This window comes from Palaemon carinicauda, unplaced genomic scaffold (assembly GCF_036898095.1).
Source record: "Palaemon carinicauda isolate YSFRI2023 unplaced genomic scaffold, ASM3689809v2 scaffold12, whole genome shotgun sequence".
In the NCBI taxonomy this organism is placed as follows: Eukaryota; Metazoa; Arthropoda; class Malacostraca; order Decapoda; family Palaemonidae; genus Palaemon; species Palaemon carinicauda.
The window spans coordinates 169,124-192,784 of NW_027168704.1; the positions used below are offsets into that span (position 1 = coordinate 169,124).

Sequence of the window (23,661 nt, forward strand, 5' to 3'; positions counted from 1 at the left end):
TGCTACCCTCTGGCCCGCGAGAGAGTGGTTCACCGAGGTACTTCAATGGCTGGTAGACATTCCAAGAAGTCTTCCTCTAAGGTTAGATCTCTTACGTCAGCCCCACGTAAAGAATGTTCATCAAAGCCTCCCCACGCTTCGTCTGACTGCCTTCAGACTATCGAGAGACTCTCAAGAGCTCGAGGCTTTTCGAAGGAGGCAGCCAGTGCGATTGCGAGAGCTAGGAGAGCTTCTACCATCAGAGTATACCAGTCGAAGTGGGAAGTCTTTCGAGACTGGTGCAAGCCAGCATCTGTGTCCTCTTCCAGTACCTCTGTAGCCCAATTCGGAGATTTTCTTTTACATCTGAGAAATGTTCGCTCCCTCTCAGCTCCCACGATTAAGGGCTACAGGAGCATGTTGGCTTCGGTCTTTTGTCATAGAGGCTTAGATCTTTCCAACAATAAAGATCTCCAAGATCTCCTTAAGTCTTTCGAGACCTCTAAGGAACGTCGTTTGGCAACTCCTGGATGGAACTTAGACGTGGTCCTAAGGTTCCTCATGTCAGACAGGTTTGAGCCATTACATTCAGCCTCCCTGAAGGATCTCACCCTCAAGACGCTTTTCCTAGTGTGCTTGGCTTCGGCTAAAAGGGTCAGTGAAATTCATGCCTTCAGTAAGAACATCGGCTTTTCTACAGAAAAAGCCACATGTTCACTTCAACTTGGTTTCCTGGCCAAAAATGAACTGCCTTCTCGTCCTTGGCCTAAGTCTTTTGATATACCTTGCCTGTCAGAGATCGTAGGCAACGAACTTGAAAGAGTGCTGTGTCCAGTTAGAGCTCTTAAGTTCTACTTAGCTCGTACTAAGTCCTTACGAGGTGGATCTGAGGCATTATGGTGCTCAGTTAAGAAACCATCATTGCCTATGTCAAAGAATGCTTTGTCATATTTTATCAGATTTTTAATACGAGAGGCTCATTCTCACTTGAATAAAAAAGACCGATGCTTGCTTAAGGTTAAGACGCACGAAGTAAGAGCTATAGCAACTTCCGTGGCCTTTAAGCAAAATAAATCTCTGCAAAGTATTATGGACGCGACCGTTTGGAGAAGCAAGTCGGTATTCGCGTCATTTTACTTAAAAGATGTCCAGCTCTTTACGAGTACTGCTACACACTGGGTCCATTCGTTACAGCGAATGCAGTAGTGGGTAAGGGTTCTACCACTACATTCCCTTAATTCCAATATCCTTTTAATCTGCTCTTGAAATGTTTTTTTTTGATTGGGTTGTACGGAAGGCTAAGAAGCCTTTCGCATCCTTTTTTGATTTGGCGGGTGGTCAAATGTCATTTCTTGAGAGCGCCCAGATTAGGGGTTTGATGAGGTCCTGTTGTATGGGTTGCAGCCCTTGATACTTCAGCTCCTGGGAGTCTTTCAGCATCCTAAGAGGATCGCTGGGCTTCGTGAGGAAGACAGACTAATAAGGCAGAGTAATCGTCTAAGTCAACTTCCTTACCAGTTACCTATATATATTTGGGTTTTGTTATGATATAACTGTCAAAAACTCTAAGCATATACGCTGTAAACTTAATTAACTCTGGTCTCTACCCACCACCATGGGTGTGAATCAGCTATTATATATTCACCGGCTAAGTTAAATATTTAAAAAAGGGATTTTGACGAAGGAAAAATCTATTTCTGGGCGAGAGACCTGTGCCGCCCAGTGAAATACTCCTAGAGCACTATTTCTAAGGAATATAACTGCTATATATTACCAGAGAAAAAAAGCATAGGAATGCCAGGTTGAACCCAGCTCGCTCACCTATATAAGGTGTCGGTATAAAATACTGGGGCGTGATAATTCACAACCAGAGGTCTCGCACTATTTAGATATCTCCTCTTCAAAATCCCCGCCACAGCGAGGTGCCGTTCAACACTACTACCACTAACCCAACCCATGCCAGTGACGTCACTCCTCATAGCACCCAAGGTTTGGGGCCCATGTTGGGAGGGAAGTCAAGGGAGGGTTCACTGGGCGGCACAGGTCTCTCGCCCAGAAATAGATTTTTCCTTCGTCAAAATCCCTTTTCTGGGCTCCGACCTGTGCCGCGCAGTGAAATAGTACCAGAGAAATGGTCCCAAATCTTGGAACAATACCTGAGGAAGTAACAAAATCCAAAATAACAGGTAAGAGGATAGCAAGACATAGTTGATTAAGGTTCACTATGCTCAGGAGGAATCACATTCCCTGCTGCCACTGTAGCAAATATAAGGCTTCCAGAGGTTTTAAGCAGTGGCGTTTAAATACTGTTGGAGACTTCCGGCCTGTATATTTAGTAAGTCCAGTGAAGTTCATAGTAATTAACTGAGGTAGCTACAGCTCATATATCATGGACGTAAGGGAGTGATGTGGGAATGATTCTAGGTAGCCCGTTAATGAAATGCAGAATCTTCTGTCTGAGTCCTTTCAGGATGATGGTTCTTCACCTTCTCTAATGGGTAAGGGCCCCGAGGACTGAACGGGAGATATGTTTAAGTAGGCTTCCAGAGTGTTTACTGGACATAAAGATGGGTCCTGCGGAAGTGGGACAATCTTCCAGGGGAACCGTCTGTCCTGGGGGTCCTCATTTTCGCTAAAAATCTTTTGTCAGGGGAAAGGAGTACTTCCCCTGACGAGAGAAATTCAATATGACCTGGATCTCTAGACAAGGCTGAAAGTTCTGATATTCTGCCGCCAGAAGTCAGGTTCATTAAGAACAAGGATTTCCTAACCAATGGAATATAATGGCAAGTCTCGTTAAGAGTGTCTGAAGCCAACTTAAGTACGTCATTCAGAAACCAGGAAACTGAGCTATGGTGAGTTGATGGTTTCAATCTGGCGCAGGTTCTCGGGATGGATGAGAAGTATGAATCTGTAAGGGCAATATTAAAGCCAATTGTAAAACCTTCAAGGCTGACTTAATTTGTGGTAATAGTACAAGTCGCTAAGTCTGATTCAAATAAAATTCTGAAGAAGGTTACTGTCAGATTCATAGTCATTGTCTCAACCTTTGAGTCCCTTAAAAACTGGCAAGTTTCATAACAGCCGAATCATACTGTCGAAGGGTGGATCCCCTCTTATCTGATTCTAAAAATAACGTATTTGAGGATCAATATCTGCACCTCTTGAGCTGCAAATTTCATAAAGTCCAGAAAGGTAGGGCATTCTGAATTTGAGGAAGCTAACACACAGCGAGTTGTACTGCTTGTGTTAGTATTGGATTGGGGATCTGTCGAGGTGGAGACCCAGTTCCACCAGAAGGGGAAACCCGTTGTGCTTGGGCCAGATGGGGACTACTAGAGCAACTTGGCCTTTGAAAGTCCTGAGCTTGTCTAACACTTTCATCGACAGATTTATTGGTGGGAATAGGTAAATTCTCTCCCAAGTGTTCCAGACTAATGATAGTGCGCCTGTGGCGTAAGCCCGAGGATCCGGGCTGGGAGCTACGTAGCACTCTAGTTGTAGTTGGACTTTGTTGCAAACAGATCTATCTGGAGATCCGGAACCTGAGAAAGAATCCAACTGAAGGACATTGGGTCTAGTGACCACTCCGACTCCAGCGGAGTTGTCCTCGAAAGTGCGTCCGCCACTATCTAACTAGAAGAAACCTGATATGTTGGTTTTTGGCTGGAGCCGGTTGCTTAAGGTCAAAAATACCGCCATGGCCTCTAAAACATTGATATGAAGTTGGCGGAATATTGTCGACCATAGTCCCAGGACTTTCGTGTACTGAGAGTATCCCCCCCCCCCCACGCCTGTTAGGGAGGCGTCTGTGTAAATGACGAGCTTGGGGGTGGATATTGTAAGGAAACTGATTTGCCAGATTTTGACCTTTGTCCATGGTTGAAGTCTTTTCTTCAGAATTGGTTGGAGTCGAGCCCTTTGTCTCGATATTACTCGTTTTCCTGGAGCACCATACTCGGCTTATATCTTTCAGTCTGGCCTTCAGTAGTATATCTGTTACTGAGGCAAACTGGAGGGCACCCAGGATTCTCTCTTGATTTCTTCTGGAAGGCAATTTGTCTTTGAGAAAACGTATTGTGTTTTGCTATATCGTTCCTCTTGGCTGTTGGGAGACAGAGTGTGGGAGCATAGAACCCATTGAATCCTAACCATTGAAACTTGTCCTCGGGACCAAACGAGATTTCTCGAAGTTGATTTGGAACCAAAACTGTTGTAAGAGATTATCACTCTGTAGTTGCTGTGAGGCAGTTTGCCTAGTTGAAGCCTAGAAGATTATAAATATAAATAAAACAATTCAAAAGTAATAAAAAAAAGTAAAATAATAATAAACATATAAAATATAATTAAAATAAATAAAAAATAGAGATTAAGAGGATTTACTATAAAAAAAACCTTGATGAAACGCTAACACTGATATCATAGGATAACATAAAATTAATGCTAGATGAAAGCATAAAGACGGTGTACTATATAAATGTAAGGAAAAAACTCCTAAAAGTTCGAACAAATATTAATGACTGACGAACTAACGAGAAAAAGGGCAGAGCCGAACCATGAACGGTAAGAACGGGGACGCCGTTCATATATAAACACTTCTCCATTAATAAAAACAGAGGTTACACTGCCCAATCTCGCTAACATTCATGGATAAAGTACTTAACTTCGATGGGGTATCATGGGAATCGGCCATCGATTATAAAATAATGATAAATCCAAGGATAAACACGAGAAAAAAAACATGGACTTAATAACAACAAGTGCTATAAAGGAGTCACGTCACTGGCGTGGGTTGGGTTAGTGGTAGTAGTGTTGAACGGCACCTCGCTGTGGCGGGGATTTTGAAGAGGAGATATCTAAATAGTGCGAGACCTCTGGTTGTGAATTATCACGCCCCAGTATTTTATACCGACACCTTATATAGGTGAGCGAGCTGGGTTCAACCTGGCATTCCTATGCTTTTTTTCTCTGGTAATATATAGCAGTTATATTCCTTAGAAATAGTGCTCTAGGAGTATTTCACTGCGCGGCACAGGTTGGAGCCCAGAAATGATATTTTAATTATAAAATAAATTTTTGAATATACTTACCCGGTGAATATATAAATTAAAGGCCCCCCCTTCCTCCCCGATAGAGACCCAGCGGGATGAGAAGAATTGGGTCTGTTTACATGTATATGCGGTATCTGGCCGATAGTTGGCGCTAGTGGGCACACCCGCAACCTTCATAGCGATCGCTCGCGAGTTTTTGTGTTTTTCTGTCGAGCCGCCGGAGGCTCAGCTATTATATATTCACCGGGTAAGTATATTCAAAAATTTATTTTATAATTAAAATATCATTTTTAAAGATTTTAGAATGGCTTTTCCTTATTGGACGGAGAGGTATAACAGTTCAATTTTGTTGGGTTCCAGCACATGTAGGTGTGTTTGGGAATGAGAAGGCAGATTCACTGGCTAAGGAGGCTGCATCCGAGTTGCTGCCAAGAAGGTATCCCATTCCCTGTAATGATTTCTTACCTGAAATCAAGAAATTGGTTTGCAATAAATGGCAACAGCAATGGGATAGTCAAGATGGCAATAAAATGAGGGAAGTAACAAATGACATATCTCCTTGGAGGTATAATATGATGTCCCGAAAATGGGAGACGTCTCTTTGTCGTCTCCGTATTGGTCACACTCGGTTGACACATGAGTTCTGTTGAAGGGCCAACACCAACCGTATTGTGACAACTGTTTAGTAACTCTAACAGTAAGGCATTTGTTGACCGAATGCCCCAATTATAACAACTTGCGGAATAGATATTTGTTTGAGGCTCGAGGTGAGGGTGGCAGGTTCATCCTTGCCAAGATTCTTGGAAATGATGTGTCCTACCATGCAAGTGGCATTTTTAGATTTCTTTCAGAAGCAGGTCTTCTGAAAAATATTTAACTTTTATGACATTCAATTTTTATGATTTTAATTGAATACTCTTTAATTTTTTATTTTATTTCATTTTTTATTTTTGTATACATAAATTAAATGTTACCGGCGTCAATGACCTTATATGTCAGGATGCGTGAAAACTTTAAATCATTCATTCATTCATTCATTCAAGCTCGTTAGCGCTCCCTGAGACATCAGTGCTTTCATGCTCAGCTTCGGTATCAGGCTCGCCAACGCCCTCCTGCACAAAAGCGCTCTCTTGTACGTCACCCCACTCCCAAGCGCCAGTGGTCGACTGTGCAACAGTGCTCTCCTGTGCCAAAACTCTCTCCAGCTCACCAGCACCCTTTGGCTCGCTGGCACTCACCAGCTTGCCAGTGCTCACCTGCACGCCAGAGCTTTCCTACGAATTTACCGGAAAATGCGCGCCAGCATCCTCCTATGTGGCGTCGTACTGCGCGTTCTCTAGAAACCGCACCAGCATCATCCTGCTCAGCGTCTTACTGCGCGCTATTGTTCTCATGTGTGCTCTCCAGCCCGCTAGCGCTCACTGTCCCACTTGCGCCATGGCCATGAGCAGGTTCTACAGGCTCCTAGGTTTTAAGAAACATCGAGTAGACGGCTCACCATCGCATCATTCCCTTCCCTGCAAACGCATTACAGGGCGATCACCGAGGAAAGGAGGAGGGGTCTCCACAGAAGGGTTCAGGATCCCGAAGCTGCCTTCCTCGAAGGTGGATCCATCAACAGCAGAGACTCCTCTCAGGGAACTGTCGGTCCCTTTCCCTTCAGGGCCTTCAGGGGATCTGTCTGACAGTGCGTCAGTCAGTCAGCAGCCCTGGTTCAGGGCTATGGTCAGAGTAGTGGTGCAAGCCTTCAAGCCTGCTCTGTCTGCCAGCTCTTCAGAGCATTTTACAGGTATAGCAGACCTACTATAAGGAATCACAGCTTCTTCTCCCCTGAAGAGGAAGAAGGTCTCAGATGTGGTTACTTCCCCTAGGGTAAAGCTGACTCCTATTAGGCTATCAAGGTCTGCTCCTGCATCTTCCACCAGACACTGTCCTACCTCACCTCTGCTGAGGGGGTAATGCCAGGGAGGGGCTTCCTCTCTTCCACCTTTGGAGGAAGTTTCCCCTCGCACGGAGAGTTCACCACCTATGGAAGTCAGGAGGGACATGACAATGCAGCTTTCGATGCTTGAGCCCTTCCTCCTTCCACGAAAGAAACCGAAGGACTCCAAGACTCTTCCTAAGTCCTCTTGAAGAACCTCCAAGTCTACAGATGCAGCCTGTCACTCGAGGGATGTGCGCGACCCACCCGGAGAAGAGCTCTTGGGGGTGGAAAAAGGAGACCGCTGCAAGTCCAAGTTCAACGTTGGAAGGAGAGCAGAAAGAGTCGGACCATGCATTCTGTCAGGTTCTGACTCTCATCAGGATTCTCAATGGGTTTATCAACTGAGAGAGCAAAGACAAGGTGTCTTTTGCACCTAGAAGCCCTCAGAGACCAGTGCATCCTTGCCTTGGACTCAGGGCGTGAAGGGTGCCAGGGCTACGATCATCCTACAGCTCTTTGAGCTCTCCTCCTCGCAACGTTCCGGCTCTACCACCAAGCTTCTCCCACCTCCTGTCTGCAGCAGAAGAGCTATTCTGAGATCTTAGACGTGCCTCGTCCAACTCCTCTTCTCCCCATACAGGCTACTTTGTGGCTTGATGTTTGGTTAGGGACCTTGGAAATCCTGGGAAGAACTGAGGATTTCTCAAAGAAATGTACCAGGGTTCTCACCATTACTCCCACCTGTACCAAGCTTCTGGGCGTCTCCTGCTTGAGGTGGACCGTTTGCTTCCTCGACTGTTCCGGCATCTAACCCCTTTAGTCCGCCAGAGAATGCAGACAGTGGACTAGGGGAGCAGTTCTTGGGTAACCTTGCCAAAGTCAGTAGGCCAGTAATGACAGCATTTAGTTCCACTCTCCAGGCCAGCAGACAACAGTACTAAACATCAGTTTAGGTGGTGGTAGTGGCGCTCAGCAGTTCCTGTACAGGTAGTGCCACTCTACAAGAAGGGGCAGAGGCACACTCAAAGGTACTCTTCGGGACAGTAGATGGCAGTGTCCCCCTCCAGGGCAGCAGACGGCAGTGTCCCCGTCCAGGGCAGCAGACGGCAGTGTCCCCGTCCAGGGCAGCAGACGGCGGTGTCCCCGTCCAGGGCAGCAGACGGCAGTGTCCCCCTCCAGGGCAGCAGACGGCAGTGTCCCCCTCCAGGGCAGTAGACGGCAGTGTCCCCTTCCAGGGCAGCAGACTGCAGTGTCCCCCTCCATTCCAGCAGACGGCAACAAGCTTGGACCTTTTTCATGTCACAAGCTGGGTAATTTGTTTGAATACTTTGACCTAGATCGAAAAGGCTCTTTCTTGGTGTTAATTGCTAAGAAATTTGCATCATAAACCTAATGGGACTGTATTTTGAAATAGGACTTTTATATTTTATTTCTTTTTTTTGGGTGTGTGGGTGTCCTTGGAAAAAAACCAAGTACTTGTGTTTTGTATTGATATAGGGGTGGCCAATTCGTGGGAGGCTTTCTTTTTCAAATAATTTTTCAGTCTTATATTGTTTTTCGATTCTTATTCCATGTCATAACAATGAACTTTTGTTACTAAGTCGTCTTCCCTTCGTTCAAGTATCCCCAGTACATGACGACAGATGCCCACTTACAAGATGAGGAAGTCTTCAGGTGGACACCTCCTCCCTCTCTCTGATCTGGGCGTTTTCTCAAGGCGAGGGAAACCAGTCGTCTTTCTTTGGCCCTCATCGCTCCCTTCTGGCCTCGGAAGGACTGGTTCCCAGACCTTTTTGAGGTCCTAGTGAACCCTCCTGTTAGATTGCTAGAGAGACCAGATCTACTCAAACAGCCTCACTTTCATTGTCTTCATCGGGGGCTCCACATGATTCATCTTCATGCTTGGAGCCTGTCAGGAGGTTCTCAAGGTAAAGAGGCTTTTTATCTAGTTAGCCTAAGCCATGTGATGCTCTATATGTCAAGTTTATCAAGTCAAATGGGCAGTTTTTTTTTTTTTTTACGCTAATGCCAGATGAAAGGTCATTCTTCTTCCAGACCCTCTCAGCCTAAAATTGCAGAATTCCTGGTCCATCTTCACAGGGATGGAGGGTATCTGTTGTTCTTGAGAAGGCACTGAACAACACAAAGGCAACCAGAAAGAAAAAACTCATGTTAGTAATGTTAATTTTCCATAACATTAGAACCAAAGCAAAGGTAGAGGGAGTGATATGGAAGAGTTTGTGGTCTATTTTCGTGTATGTGCAGTATTACTATAAAGCCTTTTGCTGTTCATAATTCTGGAGGAAGGCTCAGAGGTGCATAGCAGTATTAGAAAGACAATTTTGATGATGACTGGAGAGGAAGTACAGCAAAGGAAATAAGACTTTGGATGAAACTCTGCCTTTTTGAAGAGCAAGGGAAAACTATTTTAAGAATAGAACCAATAATGTCACAGGAGATGCTGTTGATTATAGAATCTACAGAGGATATGAGATTTTTAGATGCCTGAAATATGTAACAAGAACAGATAGAACACAGATCAATGTCTGTGGTTTGTATGTTTAGGAAAAATGCAAATTACAGTACTTTATAAATTTATTTTATTTTTTAAAAAACCCCATTATTTTTATTGAGTTTTCCTCTTCTCTAACTGATTGTTGTTTTCTATTCTTCCAGATTTTTCTTCTCAAAGGAAGGAATCATCCACCTCTTGCTGCTAAAGCTTGTAAGCTACTGAAGGTATATGCAAGAGACGTAAGACTGGAAAAGAAAGGGTCATGTTGGAAGATTTTGTTGTACAGTATGATGTCTGAGAATAGGAAGTTTAGTCTTAATTTCCTCTTTGAAGTCTATTAAAAATAATATTAAGGGGTTTTTCATCTTGTGATACGGAGAGGATAATGAATTCTGAACCACCTTTTAAATTTCCAATGAAAAGTGAAATTGAAGATCTATTTTCACCTGCAGTTGATCCAAAAAATAACGATACGTCTGGCAGTGTTGCTCTCTTTAGTGATGGCGCTCTTTTCTTGGATCCAAAAATGGAAGTCAAAGTAGAGCCAGAAATATTTGATTCTAGCGAAAGCTACTTGAAAAATTCCTACGAGTACGATGCATCATTGAGTGAAAACGGTTCATTAAGTTGTAAAGGGGATGTCGACGAGGAGGAAAGTGTAGGCACTTACTTAAGGACAATTATGGAAGAAAATAAAGGAAAAGAAAAAGAAAGACTTTCATGTGTAATCAGTGGAAGAGAATTATTACAGAAAGATGTTTTGAATCAAGAGGTGAATCAAATAAATGAGAAGCAGATGAAAAAAAGGATCTTTGGTAATGTTAACTCCAACGCTCTAGCTAGAAAGCGATGCACATGCACTGAATGTGGGAAAACATTTTCTAAAAGATTTAATCTAACAGTGCATTTAAGAATTCACACGGGAGAGAGGCCATACAAATGCAATGTCTGTAGCAAAGCATTTACTAGGAAACAACATCTTACTGAACATTTAAAAATTCACACGGGAGAGAAGCCATACAAATGTAATGTCTGTAGCAAAACATTTAATGTAAATGGAGGTCTCACTGAACATTTAAGAATTCACACGGGAGAGAAGCCATACAATTGCGATGTCTGTAGAAAAGCATTTTCTAAGAAGTGCAGACTTGCTATACATTTTAGAGTTCACACGGGAGAGAAGCCATACAAGTGTGATGTATGTAGCCAAACATTTACTTTGAAACACCATCTCACTGGACATGTAAGAATTCACATGGGAGAGAAGCCATACAAGTGCGATGTCTGTAGCAAAACATTTAATACAAAACTATCTCTCACTAAACATTTAAGAATTCACACAGGAGAGAAGCCATACAAGTGCAATTTCTGTAGCAAAGCATTTATTTCGAAAAGATATCTCACTAAACATAAGAAATCACATGAGAGATCTATTCCAATGTCATGAATGTGGCAAAACATATAATTTAAAACAGACTCGATAAACATTTAAGAACTCACATGGAAGAAAAACCATTCATGCGCACGGACTGTGGTAAGGCTTTGTGCTCTGAAGGTTTACTCAAGAATCATCATAGAAGGAGCTGCTATAAAATCTGATATTGTGATCTGTAATAAAGTAGAAAAAACTGCAGAGATGACAGATAAAAGTTCTCACCCCTTCGCACAATTACCCAGGCCGTTAGCTCTCAGAGTCGACAAGGGGACGTGGTGCCTCCAAACCGCTCATGCTAAGCATAGAGTAGCACCTCAGATCAGGCACTAGCCAGTTAGTTTTTCAAACTTACACCCACCTAACGGTGAGTGTCCACTGTAAAGATCGTAGGGGTATGTATATAGCGCTGTAACAAATGACAGATTTAGAAATAATTTGTATTTTTGTTGTATCCTTGTATAATCCTGGAGCTCTTAACACATACTGGTCCTGCCATCACCTTCCCCCAGGAAGTTTTGCTGCAATTGCACAGTGACTCAGTTACAAGAGGTGTTGTGAGCTGAGTGGTTGGTCCAACTCTCGCTTTCCCTTCGCTAACTAGCTAAAAGTTTTACAGCTAGTTCCAGCTGTTGCCAAAATGCATCTCCATTGTAAAGAGCTCCAGGTTTGTATAGTTAGGAAAAATACAAATTATTTCCAAATTTGTCATATTAGCATAATTATTACTATTAGAAGCCAAGGGGCAAAAGCAAATTGCCACTAGCCCAAGGGACCAAATAGTTGACAGTCAAGTGCAGTGAAGATATAAGAATGTAAAGAATAAACTATATAAGAGAAGAAAGAGATTATTTTAAGATAGATAACAATGTTGAATAAATAAGCATTATGAAAACTAGGAAAGGAAACATCATCAACAGAAAAGCCTTTGTACTAAGTTTGAACTTGTTAAATATCTGCTGATACAGTTGCAGGGGCAGTAGTTTATTGGCTTGGTCACAGCCTAAATAAAGCTTAGAGAATAATATACAGCATTAAGCCTTTTGAAACAATGCTGGTGACATTGTCTCTTTTTGAACGTAATACTGGATGATTCTACCTGCTACTTGCACTGTCGTGAAGTTATGAAAGTTAATTGGAAGGAAGAATTAAAAGTAAGTCTACTTGTATTGGAATATGAAGCCATGCAATTATTTATAAAGTACTATAATATGGAGATAGCTTCATTTTGGGAGTTTGAATATAAGTATAGTAATAAGGTAGAATAGTATCATTATTTTTTAAGATTTATGTGATTTTCTTGATGTAATCTATTTTATGATCTTATTGATTAGTTTAGGTTATATAAGTTTCATTGGATTGTCCTTGAGAGGAGAATCTTGATTAAAATATCTAGATATTTGGTTTCTCTTTCATTTCCACAATTGCTCTTCTCAAACATTTCAATCTGCATTGGTCTTTCTGGAGAGACAGTGTCTCGTCAAATGATTTTACAGCATTCTTAGTACAGTACTGTATTCAGGTTTCACAAGAATGAAGTTAAGATTTAAAGATATTTTGCTGAGTAATATTCCCAAGTCCCAGGGCTGGGTCTTGTGGGTAAAATCCATGACCCAATTTATTTAAGAATAAGTTCTACAGGTTTCAGTATTAATGTGAGTTTACAAAATTTAATATCTGATGTTATGAATTAAGTTTAACAGTACAGTATATTGATTGTATTTGTGGTATAGAGGAGTAATCATGTCCAGAGGCTGTCATGGTTTGTTTTAGGAAATTCAATTTGTTTGGGCTCATAGCTCACTCTAATGTTAACTGTACTAAGTGAAATCAGTTGGGTTTAATTTCGGGTCAAGTTTGTTTTCGGTGTTTGCATATGAAATATAGAAGACTGAAGGATTAAAAGCAATAATTTTTATGTAACTTTTAAGAAATATTTCTTTGTTCCGTTACTTTATATAAACCTTCGCTATTTATAAGGATATTACGTTCGGTGAGGCTGGAAGATGAGCCATAAGACTTTTATCTAGGGTTAACTACCCATTCCGCTAGTTAATGGGGATAGGTGGGGTTGCTTGCTACCGCTCCCTCTCACACACCAGTGATTTAGGTCACTTTGGTTTTGGCTCGTTGTCATTCTTCATCCATCACCAAGTTATACTTTGGACTGCCATTAATGGTTTTTGTCTGTTCTTTCTCTTTAATAGTATGTGTTTGTGTTGACTTTTGCCACCATGCGTACCTGCTCTTGACCTGATGGCTGGCCCTTCGGTACCTTCATGTTGGCCGTGGACACCAACCTCCACACCCTTTGTCCCACCTGCAGAGGTCAACGGTGTGATTGTAGTAATATCTGTAATGAGTGTCGGGAGTGGTCTGCCTCCCAGTGGGAAAGGTTTGGGCGATGGCGGAAGAAGTCAAAGCAGGATATTTCAGTTTCCAAGGTTCCTTTAAAGGGAAAAAAACCACAAGACCTCTTCTTCTGCCTCCCGACCTTCCACCGTTCTGTCCATCCTTCGAGGAGGAAGATAAGTCTATCATCTGTCTCCTGTGAGTGGCTCTCACCATCGGGGGAGTTCTCTCATAGAGACTCCTCTTCGGAGGATTGCTGGTATAGGTAGTTGAGCTTGCTGTTCCCACGTCTCAGAGCTCACCCTCCGCTTCGCCTGAGAGATTGCCTTTTACCATCAGTGAAAAGGCAATTCTTTGGCCTTGTCTTTGCAGCCGTCCCCCGCTGAGGAGCTTCTGCTTTAGTCGTCTTCTGGCCTTCAACCTTCGCCCATTCCTGGTTATTATCTTGACGACGCTGCTGCTAGTCCTGTCCTTGGCCATGGACTCAACTTTGGATTTTTCGCGATCCCTATCAGTGGATGTTCGCTCTTCCAAAGGGCACTTCCCTGGTCCAGTTCGACCTTTGTGCCGACCTGCCGTCATCCTTCCTGTCTCCTGTACATCATCCGGATGTTCTTCCGAAGCGTTCAGCTGCGCGCCAACACTTTCCAGCTCGCCAGCGCCCTGCAGTGCACCAGTGCTCTTCAACAGCATGTCAGTGCCAGCCTGTATTCCAACGCTTTCAGAGTGTCTTCGCTCTCCAGTGCTTCGACATTTGCCTGACTACCAGCCTTCTCCTGCTCGTCCTCAGCACCCTCCAAGCCCCTAGCGATCTACCGATTGCTGGCGCCCATCAGCGTAGCCCCTCCATTCCAAAGAGGAGCATTTGCCATCGCTTGCCAACCAACCTACGCTCGCCAGTGCAACAGCGGTCCCCAGCTCAAGCTCGTCGGCGCTCCCCAAGACATCAGTGCTCTCCAAACCAGCGTGTGCCAACGCTCTCTACAGCTCATCAGCACCCTCCAGCTCGCCGGTGTTCTCCAACGCCCACCTGCGTGCCAGTGCTCTCCTGCGCATTCACTGGAAACTGCGCACCAGCATCCTCCTGCGCAGTGCCTTACTGCGCCCCAGCACTCTCCTGCCCGCCACCGCTCTTCTGCACACAAGATCTCTCAGGCCCACCTGTGCCTGCTATGTAACTGCGCTCACCGGCTCACTTGCACCATGGCCATGAGCAGGCTTCTACAAGCTCCTATGTTTATTGAACATCAAATTGACAGGTCACCATCGCCTCATTCCCATCCCCGCAAAGGCATTACAGTGCTACCAGCGGGGAAAGGGGAAGGGGTCTTCACAGAAGGGTTCAGGATGCTGAAGCTGCCTTCCTCAATGGTGGACCCATCAACAGCAGAGACTCTTGACAGGGAACCTTCGGTCCCTTTCCCTTCAGGGGGTCTTTCTGACAGTGCGTCAGTCAGTCAGCAGCCGTGGTTCAGTTCTATACTCAGAGTAGTGGTGCAAGCGTTCGAGCCTTCTCTGTCTGCCAGCTCTTCGGAGCAACCTTACAGCTCCAGCAGACACATTGCAAGGAACCACACTTTCTTGTTCTCCCCTGTAGAGGAAGAGAGGAGTCTCAGATGCGGCCACTTTCCTGAGGGTAAAGCTGACTCCTGTTAGGCCAACAAGGCCTGCTTTTCTGCATCTTCCACCGGACACTCTCCTACCTCACCTCTGCCGAGAGAGTTGCATGAGGGAGGGGCTTCCTCTCTTCCACCTTCGGAGGAAGTTTCCCCTCGCACGGATAGTTCTTCACCACTGTTGGAAGTCATGAGGGACATGACAATCCGGCCTTCAATGCTTGAGTCCTACCTCCTTCCTCGGAGGAACCTAAGGACTCCAAGACTCTTCCAAAGTCCTCTTCAAGGACCTCTAATTCTACAGATGCAACCAGTCACTCAAGGGATGTCCGGAACCCAACCCGAAAAGAGCTCTTGAGTGTTGAAGAAGGAGGCTATGCTGCAAGTTCAATGTCGGAAGGAGAGCAGAAAGTGTCGTAACATGCATTCTGGCAAGTTCAGACTCATGAGAGTTTTCATTTTGTTTACCAACCCAGAGATACTCCCTCGAAAGGGCAAAGACCAGTGCCGCCTTGCGTTGGTCTCAGGAGCTGAAGGGTGCCAGGGCTAAGATTGCCCTACAGTCTTCTGTGGTTGGTGTTGTGGAAGGGGTATTTCTGCTCTCGATGCCACCATTCCAGCAATAGCAGAGTTCTCCGTGTATTTGCGTGAAGAAATGCGCCAGTTAGTCATGGCTTTAAAAGGCTATCGCTCAGCCTTAAGCGTCACCTTTAGACTGAATGGAATGGTCATTTCTTAAGCCTCGCCTTTAGACTGACTGGAATGGTCATTTCTTTATCGCTAGAACTTTCCTTACTCATATGGAGTTATAAACTTACATGTCCTCTGTCTGAAGTGAGACCTCCCCCTTGGAACGTGGTTCGAGTTCTCAGGTCTCTAAAGAGACCTCCGTATAAACCATTATCACCACCTAACCTGGAAGATGATGTTCCTGATAGCTTTGGCTTCAGCCAAGCGAGTCAGTGAACTTCGTGGTCTCTCATACAACATCTCCCATTCAAGGGGAGGGGAGAGAGGTAACGTTCATCTTCGTCCCTGAGTTTGTTGCTAAGACTCAGAACCCGGGATTAGCGGATCCTCGATTCGACTCCTTCCGGATTTTGAGTCTTTTGTGACGGTGCCGAGTGAGGGTTGTGAACTCAAAGGCAGGATGCAATCAACTGAGTTTTATTAAGGAACACACTTCTTTATATACAAAACCTCAAGGCAACAGGACATAACATGTTCGAGAGACAGACAATGTTCAGAGCAAAACTGGAGACATGATCATTCAGGTTCTTTTTAGTGCGAGGGAAGAGCAGATACAAGCATAATATATACAAAATAATTATGTACAATTGTGTGACACATGGTTGGTACACTTTGTTCTGTAACAGATGACCCTGATCATCTCTTACTCCGCCCAGTGAGGAGTTTGAGGCTGTACCTTAAGAGAACAGCCACAGCCCGTCCCCATGTGCCTGCACTCTTTGTCAGAACAGGGAGGACCAAGAGGAGGGTCACCGAGAACACCATCTCAGCATGGATTTGCAAGGTCATAGACCATGCGCTGAATCCTTCACGTCGCCCCAGAGCTCATTATGTCGGGCGTAGCTACATCCCTGGCATTGAAGAGGAACTTCTCAGTGACAGGTTCTTCAGGCTGGGGTGTGGAAATGAAAGAACACTATCACAGCGCACTGCCTGCAAGATATGACCCACAGGAGGCTCGATACGTTTTCTATTGGCCCTGTGTTTGCTGCACAATAGCTGGTATAAAATGCACGCTCCTTATTGGACAAGTATCAGAAGGTTGAGGACACTGTATCCGGTTTTAGTCGGTGTGAATTCTTTTCTTCATCGTCCTCTCTCCTGGGGAATGCAGCATCCTTGGTTCTCTGCATAAGCTGACCTCAAACCACAGCAGGTAAACCATGCTCCCTTGTGTACCTAGTATAAAGCTAATACTGTTGCGTCCCCATACCCTGGTGAGGTGGTATTGGGAAAGTCTTGGTTACAACAGTTTTTACTATAAAAGACTCGGAATAACTTTTACCTGGATGGTCACACTTCTAAATATCTCAACATATAGCTTGCGTAGGGCGTGTTGTGACCGAGGCAACACCTGCCCTGAGTGTTTGGGGTGGTCTGCCTCACAGTGGAAGTGCTTTGGACATAGGTGCAAGAAGTCTAAGAGAGATTCTTTGTCTTGAGGGTGTTCCTCGAAGTCGAAGAAACTTCGGACTTCTTCACCCCCCCCCCCCCCCCGATCTCTTCCCGAATCTCCTGCTCGATCAGTCTCCCGGGGAACGGTCAAGCAGAAGCATAGACCATTTAACATTAGGTCAATTTTTGGGGTTTAAGGGACGTAACTGTTTCCCCTGGAGAAGCGGTTCTGCCCTCCCCTCGGGGAGTGGCTGGTCTTTTTCTGATAATTTACAGGTGTATCCATCAATGGGTATGGCTGGTCCCCTGTCAAACGAGGCGTTGTTGGAGCTTCTCCATCTAGGTGCTGAGAGGAAGTGGACATTGGCTTCGTCTGAGGTGGATCTGTTGCCGATGAGTGCTGTCCTTGGCTATCCTTTAGTTTCTGCCACCTTGTCCGGAGAAGAGTCTTCCCCTTTGCCTTCGCCTGCTTTGGAACTATAAAATGAGACATAATCCTTTGTGTTTCACAGTTAGGCAACCTCTTTCTTGCCAGTTATCTCTTGCTTGACCAGAGAGAATGATTGCTAAAGGCTGGATACCATTTATCATGTATTATTTCTATCTCATGATTATTCTTATCACTGACTGTCGTTTTCCCATCATAATATAATTGCCTCGTATATATTGACAGATTTTCCATGGGTAGTGTTTCACATACACGTCCCCAGAAACGAGTGACCATAAAGTGGCATAGAAAGAGCTCAGCAGCAGTCAAAGTTAAGGGTTGTCAATGTCCAAACCCTTCTGACTCCTTTAGGAGATAATGAACCACAATGTAGCGTGGTTCTTATGTAACAAGCTTGGAAATTTCTTATGTCAAAAGCTTGGAACTTTCTTATGTTCCATGCATAAAGCTTTCATATGTTGCAAGCTTGGAACTTACTTATGTCAAAAGCTTGAAACTTTCTTATGTTCCAAGCTTAAGTCTTTATGTTCCAAACTTAGGGTTTTTTATGTAACAAGCTTGGAACTTCGTTTGAATACTTTGACCTTGACCAAAAAGGCTCTTTCTTGGTGTTAATTGCTAAGAAATTTCCATCATAAACCTAATGGAACTGTATTTGAAAAGGGTCTTTTATATGTTATTTTCAGGTGTGGGGTGTCTTTAAAAAAAAAAAAAGGTACTTGTGGTTTTGTATTGACATAGGAGTGCCCAATGAGTGTGCATTTTTTTTTCTTTAATAATTTTTCTGTCTAGTTATTAATCATTGGAATAAACTTTGGTTGCCAAGTCGTCTTCTCTTCATTAAAGTATCTCCAGAAGGACAGAGCCCACTTACAAGATTGGGAAGTCTTCAGGTGTACACCTCCCCCCTCTCTCTGATCTGGGTTGCTCTTAACTTGGTGAGGGAAACCAGTCGTCTTTCCTTGGCCCTCAACGCTTCCTTCTGGCCTCGGAAGGACTGGTTCCCAGACATTTTTGAGGTCCTAGTGAACCCTCCTGTTAGATTGCTAAAGAGACCAGATCTACTCAAACAGCCTCACTTTCATTGTCTTCATCAGGGGCTCCACATGCTTCATCTTCATGCTTGGAGCCTGTCAGGAGGTTCTCAAGGTAAAGAGGCTTTTCATCTAGTTAGCCTAAGCCATGTGATGTTCTACATGTCGAGTTTATCAAGTCAAATGGGCGTCTTTTTTTTTTTTTTACGCTGGTGCCAGATGAAAGGTCATTCTTCTTCCAGACCCTCTCAGCCTAAAATTGCAGAATTCCTGGTCCATCTTCACAGGGATGGAGGGTATCTGTAGGTCTTAAGAAGGCACTGGACAACACAAAGGCAACCAGAAAGAAAAAAGTTATTTAAGTAATGTTAATTTGCCATAACAGTAGAATCAAAGCAAAGGTAGAGGGAGTGATATGGAAGAGTTTGTGGTAAATGTTCCTGTCTGTGCAGGATTACTATAAAGCATTGTGCTGTTCATTATTCTGGAGGAAGGCTCAGAGGTGCATAGCAGTATTAGCAAGACAATTTTGATGATAACTGGAGAGGAAGTATAGCAAAGGAAATAAGACTATGGATGAAACTCTGTCTTTTTGAAGAGCAAGGGGAAAACTATTTAAAGAATAAAACCAATAATGTCCTGAGAGATGCTGTAGATTATAGAATCTACAGAGGATATGAGATTTTTAGAAGCCTGAAATATGTAACAAGAACAGATAGAACACAGATCAATGTCTGTGGTTTGTATGTTCAGGAAAAAGGCAAATTACACAACTTTATGAATTTGTTTTATTTTTTAGAAAACTCCATTAATTTTATTGAGTTTTCCTCTACTCCAACTGATTTTAGTTTCCTTTTCTTCCAGACTTTTCATCTCAAAGGAAGGAATCGTCCACCTCTTGCTGCTAAAGCTTGTAAGCTACTGAAGGTATATGCAAGAGACGTAAGACTGGAAAAGAAAGGGTCATGTTGGAAGATTTTGTTGTACAGTATGATGTCTGAGAATAGGAAGTTTAGTCTTAATTTCCTCTTTGAAGTCTATTAAAAATAATATTAAGGGGTTTTTCATCTTGTGATACGGAGAGGATAATGAATTCTGAACCACCTTTTGAATTTTCAATGAAAAGTGAAATTGAAGATCTATTTTCACCCACAGTCAATCCAGAAAATAATGATACGTCTGGCAGTGTTGCTCTCTTTAATGATGGCGGTCTTTTCTTGGACCCCAAAATGGAAGTCAAAGTAGAGCCAGAAATATTTGATTCTAGCGAAAGCTACTCGAAAAATTCCTACGAGTACGATGCATCATTGAGTGAAAACGGTTCATTAAGTTGTATAGGGGATGTCGACGAGGAGGAATGTGTAGGCACTTACTTAAGGACAATTATGGAAGAAAATAAAGGAAAAGAAAAAGAAAGACTTTCATGTGTAATCAGTGGAAGAGAATTATTACAGAAAGATGTTTTGAATCAAGAGGTGAATCAAATAAATGAGGAGCAGATAAAAAAAAGGATCTTTGGTAATGTTAACTCCAATGCTCTAGCTAGAAAGCGAAGCACATGCACTGAATGTGGGAAAACATTTTCTAAAAGATTTAATCTAACAGTGCATTTAAGAATTCACACGGGAGAGAGGCCATACAATTGCGATGTCTGTAGCAAAACATTTATTACAAAATCATATCTCGCTGCACATTTAAGAATTCACACGGGAGAGAGGCCATACAAATGCAATGTCTGTAGCAAAGCATTTACTAAGAAACAACATCTCACTGAACATTTAAAAATTCACACGGGAGAGAAGCCATACAAATGTAATGTCTGTAGCAAAACATTTATTGATAAACCTAGTCTCACTAAACATTCAAGAATTCACACAGGAGAGAAGCCATACAAGTGTGATGTCTGTAGGAAAACATTCATTGATAAACCTAGTCTCACTAAACATTCAAGAATTCACACGGGAGAAAAGCCATACAATTGCGATGTCTGTAGAAAAACATTTATTACAAAATCATATCTCGCTGCACATTTAAGAATTCACACGGGAGAGAGGCCCTACAAATGCAGTGTCTGTAGCAAAGCATTTACTAGGAAACAACATCTCACTGAACATTTAAAAATTCACACGGGAGAGAAGCCATACAAATGTAATGTCTGTAGCAAAACTTTTATTGATAAACCTAGTTTCACTAAACATTCAAGAATTCACACAGGAGAGAAGCCATACAAGTGCAATGTCTGTAGCAAAACATTTATTGAAAAACATAGTCTCACTAAACATTCAAGAATTCACACGGGAGAAAAGCCATACAATTGCGATGTCTGTAGCAAAACATTCATTGATAAACCCAGTGTCACTAAACATTCAAGAATTCACACAGGAGAGAAGCCATACAAGTGCGATGTCTGTAGCAAAGCATTCATTGATAAACTTAGTCTCACTACACATTTAAGAATCCATACAGGAGAGAAGCCATACAAATGCAATGTCTGTAGCAAAGCATTTATTAGAAAAGGACATCTCACTACACATTTAAGAATCCATACAGGAGAGAAGCCATACAAATGCAGTGTCTGTAGCAAAACATTTATTACAAAATCATATCTCATTGTACATTTAAGAATTCACACAGGAGAGAAGCCATACAAATGCAATGTCTGTAGCAAAACATTTATTGAAAAACATAGTCTCACTAAACATTCAAGAATTCACACGGGATAGAAGTCATACAAATGTAATGTTTGTAGCAAAACATTTATTAGAAAAGCACATCTCACTACACATTTAAGAATCCATACAGGAGAGAAGCCATACAAATGCAATGTCTAGCAAAACATTTATTGAAAAACCTAGTCTCACTGAACATTTAAGAATTCACACGGGAGAGAAGCCATACAAATGTAATGTCTGTAGCAAAACATTTAATAGCCAATCAAATTTCACTAAACTTTCAAGAGTTCACACAGGAGAGAAACCATACAAATGCAATGTCTGTAGCAAATCATTTACTATGAAACAAAGTCTCACTGCACATTTAAGAATTCACACGGGAGAAAAGCCATACAAGTGCAATGTCTGTTCCAAATTCTTTATTTTGAAAAAATATCTCACTAAACATAAGAAATCACATGAGAGATCTATTACAATGTCATGAATGTGGTAAAACATATAATTTAAAACAGAGACTTGATAAACATTTAAGAAGAACTCACATGGAAGATTATAGATGTGAGGGTGGTTGGTCCAACTCTTGCTCTCCCTTCGCTAACTAGCTAAAAGTTTTACAGCTAGTTCCAGCTGTTGCCAAAATGCATCTCCAGTGTAAAGAGCTCCAGGTTTGTATAGTTAGGAGAAATATAAATTATTTCCAAATTTCTCATATCAGCCTAATTGTTACTATTAGAAGCCAAGGTGCAAAACGGATTTTGAGCAATGCGAAAAATCTATTTTTGGGTAAGATAGCCATGTCGTCCTGATGGAAGGTTTCTTTAAGTAGCTTCCTAGGGTATATTTGACTACAGTGATATTCCCAGAGAATTTAACTTAAGGTCTCCAGAATTCTAACTCCTGGCGCGAATATCCTGAAAGTGTTCCTTTTAGGATATCGCATAATATCAGGGGACGTATTCTTGACACGCCACATAGCAATCTGCACCCCGCATAGCGTTTACGCTTCGAGGGGGAAAAGTGGCAAAATAAAAGGGGAGCCTTTATAAGGTTCCTTTCCTCTGTTACTGTTTGAGTACTCAGATGGCGCTATAATCGCCGCCACCTTTATTCCTTGTAGCGTTAAGCCGGTACTTAAAGATACAGTATTGTTGGGAGGGATCCTGCCAAGGTCTTTCATAGAAAGGAGGGCGGGTCCATCAGGACGACATGGCTATCTCACCCAAAAATAGATTTTTCACTTCGCTCAAAATCCGTATTTTGGGCTCAGGCCATGTTGTCCTGATGGAGGTTTACCAGAGCATTAATGTATCCGTGGATTTCCCCAGTTGTGCCTTAAACCTCAAGACAATATTTCCTTGGTCATGTAGACCTAAGAGAGCTATGACATTACCGTTATATGTCATTTCATCTAATCATAGACTATGTTAGTGCTTCCTGCCCCCTACAGGGAAGAGTCAACCTAGACTCGGGAAAATTCTCGAAGTTCGCATATTTCATATGACCTACCTAGCAAGGGGCATACAGGTCTCACTGTATGCCTTTAGCCAAAGTTTGTATTTATAAACGAACACAAGTTTATGTCAACCACCATAGCTTCAGAGGTACATTAGTTGTATACCACAGAAGACAAGTTTGTATCTTGTATCGAAACAAGTGAAGTCTAGCTAGAAAGGTTTGTTTTCATATAGGAACAAAGTTAGTACCTTTGCTCAGTATTATTATGCAGAATGATAAGGAATGAAAGGAATGCTCACACATAACTTTATTACAAATGTTTAGGGCGAATTATTGTCAGACAATAAATAAAAATTCAGCATACATTTCATAATAATATAAAAATGCTTGTGATAAAGAATTTTCCAACATAGACAATATAGAAAAAATCATAAATACTTGTTTTACCTGAAAACTAAATTTTTGCCACTCAAAAATAAAAATTTTATAAGTTTTTTAATGTCTTTCTGAGAAGTCTGTCTATTTACAATTGTGTAAAAAACACACTGCACTTTGTGTTCAGTGTATGTTTCATCACCTTTGTGCACTGGAACAGTCCATAATGTCACCTTGATGACATTTCACTTATCATGTTGCACTATAACGTGTCAACATGTACACCCTTAGAATTACAGTCCCACATAATTCACTGTTCCTCGCAGCACTAAGCGACAGGTTTTAGTACACTACCTGCCGCCACCACGAATCGTTTTAATTCTTGCACTTGCTTCGCGTAGTGTTTGAAAAACACTCTGGATGACTTCCATCCAGTAAACGAGCGAAGGCTCTTGAAATCCATGAGCTGGAAAAAGTTCAACGAAGAAGCAATTTTCCTAGGATCATGACCTGCGGGTGTACTGTCAGGATCCGCTCTGCGAATGAAGTAGGTGATCTTTGCCCTTAGTTGTTTTAGGGATAAGTTTAAGCCCGATGTTTCTCCTTTAAAGAGCTGTCCTCCCCTGAAGTCTGAAGTTCTACAAAGATAGACCTTTAGACTCT

At 42.6% G+C, this 23,661-nt stretch overlaps 3 protein-coding genes across 3 annotated transcripts in view; all 3 read left to right on the forward strand.

The window, feature by feature from the left end:
* Positions 1-10,916, forward strand: part of LOC137635394 (zinc finger protein 665-like) — a 54,454-nt gene extending 43,538 nt beyond the window's left edge. The window contains exon 4 of the mRNA XM_068367873.1: positions 10,372-10,916. Within this exon, the coding sequence (XP_068223974.1) occupies positions 10,372-10,916 (545 nt within the window). The remainder of the gene's footprint in view (positions 1-10,371) is intronic.
* An 8,518-nt stretch (positions 10,917-19,434) lies between these two features.
* Positions 19,435-21,943, forward strand: LOC137635388 (zinc finger protein 665-like). The gene has a single exon (XM_068367862.1). It carries the CDS (start codon positions 19,585-19,587, stop codon positions 21,217-21,219), a length of 1,635 nt encoding a protein of 544 aa, XP_068223963.1. The 5' UTR covers positions 19,435-19,584; the 3' UTR covers positions 21,220-21,943.
* Positions 21,320-23,661, forward strand: part of LOC137635395 (zinc finger protein 665-like) — a 31,908-nt gene continuing 29,566 nt past the window's right edge. The window contains exons 1-2 of the mRNA XM_068367874.1: positions 21,320-21,571; positions 21,681-21,735. Coding sequence (XP_068223975.1) covers positions 21,320-21,571; positions 21,681-21,735 — 307 coding nt within the window. The remainder of the gene's footprint in view (positions 21,572-21,680; positions 21,736-23,661) is intronic.

What these genes read in the sequence shown, in the direction of transcription:
- LOC137635388 (XM_068367862.1), top strand. Translation starts at nt 19,585, where the DNA reads ATGAATTCTGAACCACCTTTTGAATTTTCAATGAAAAGTGAAATTGAA.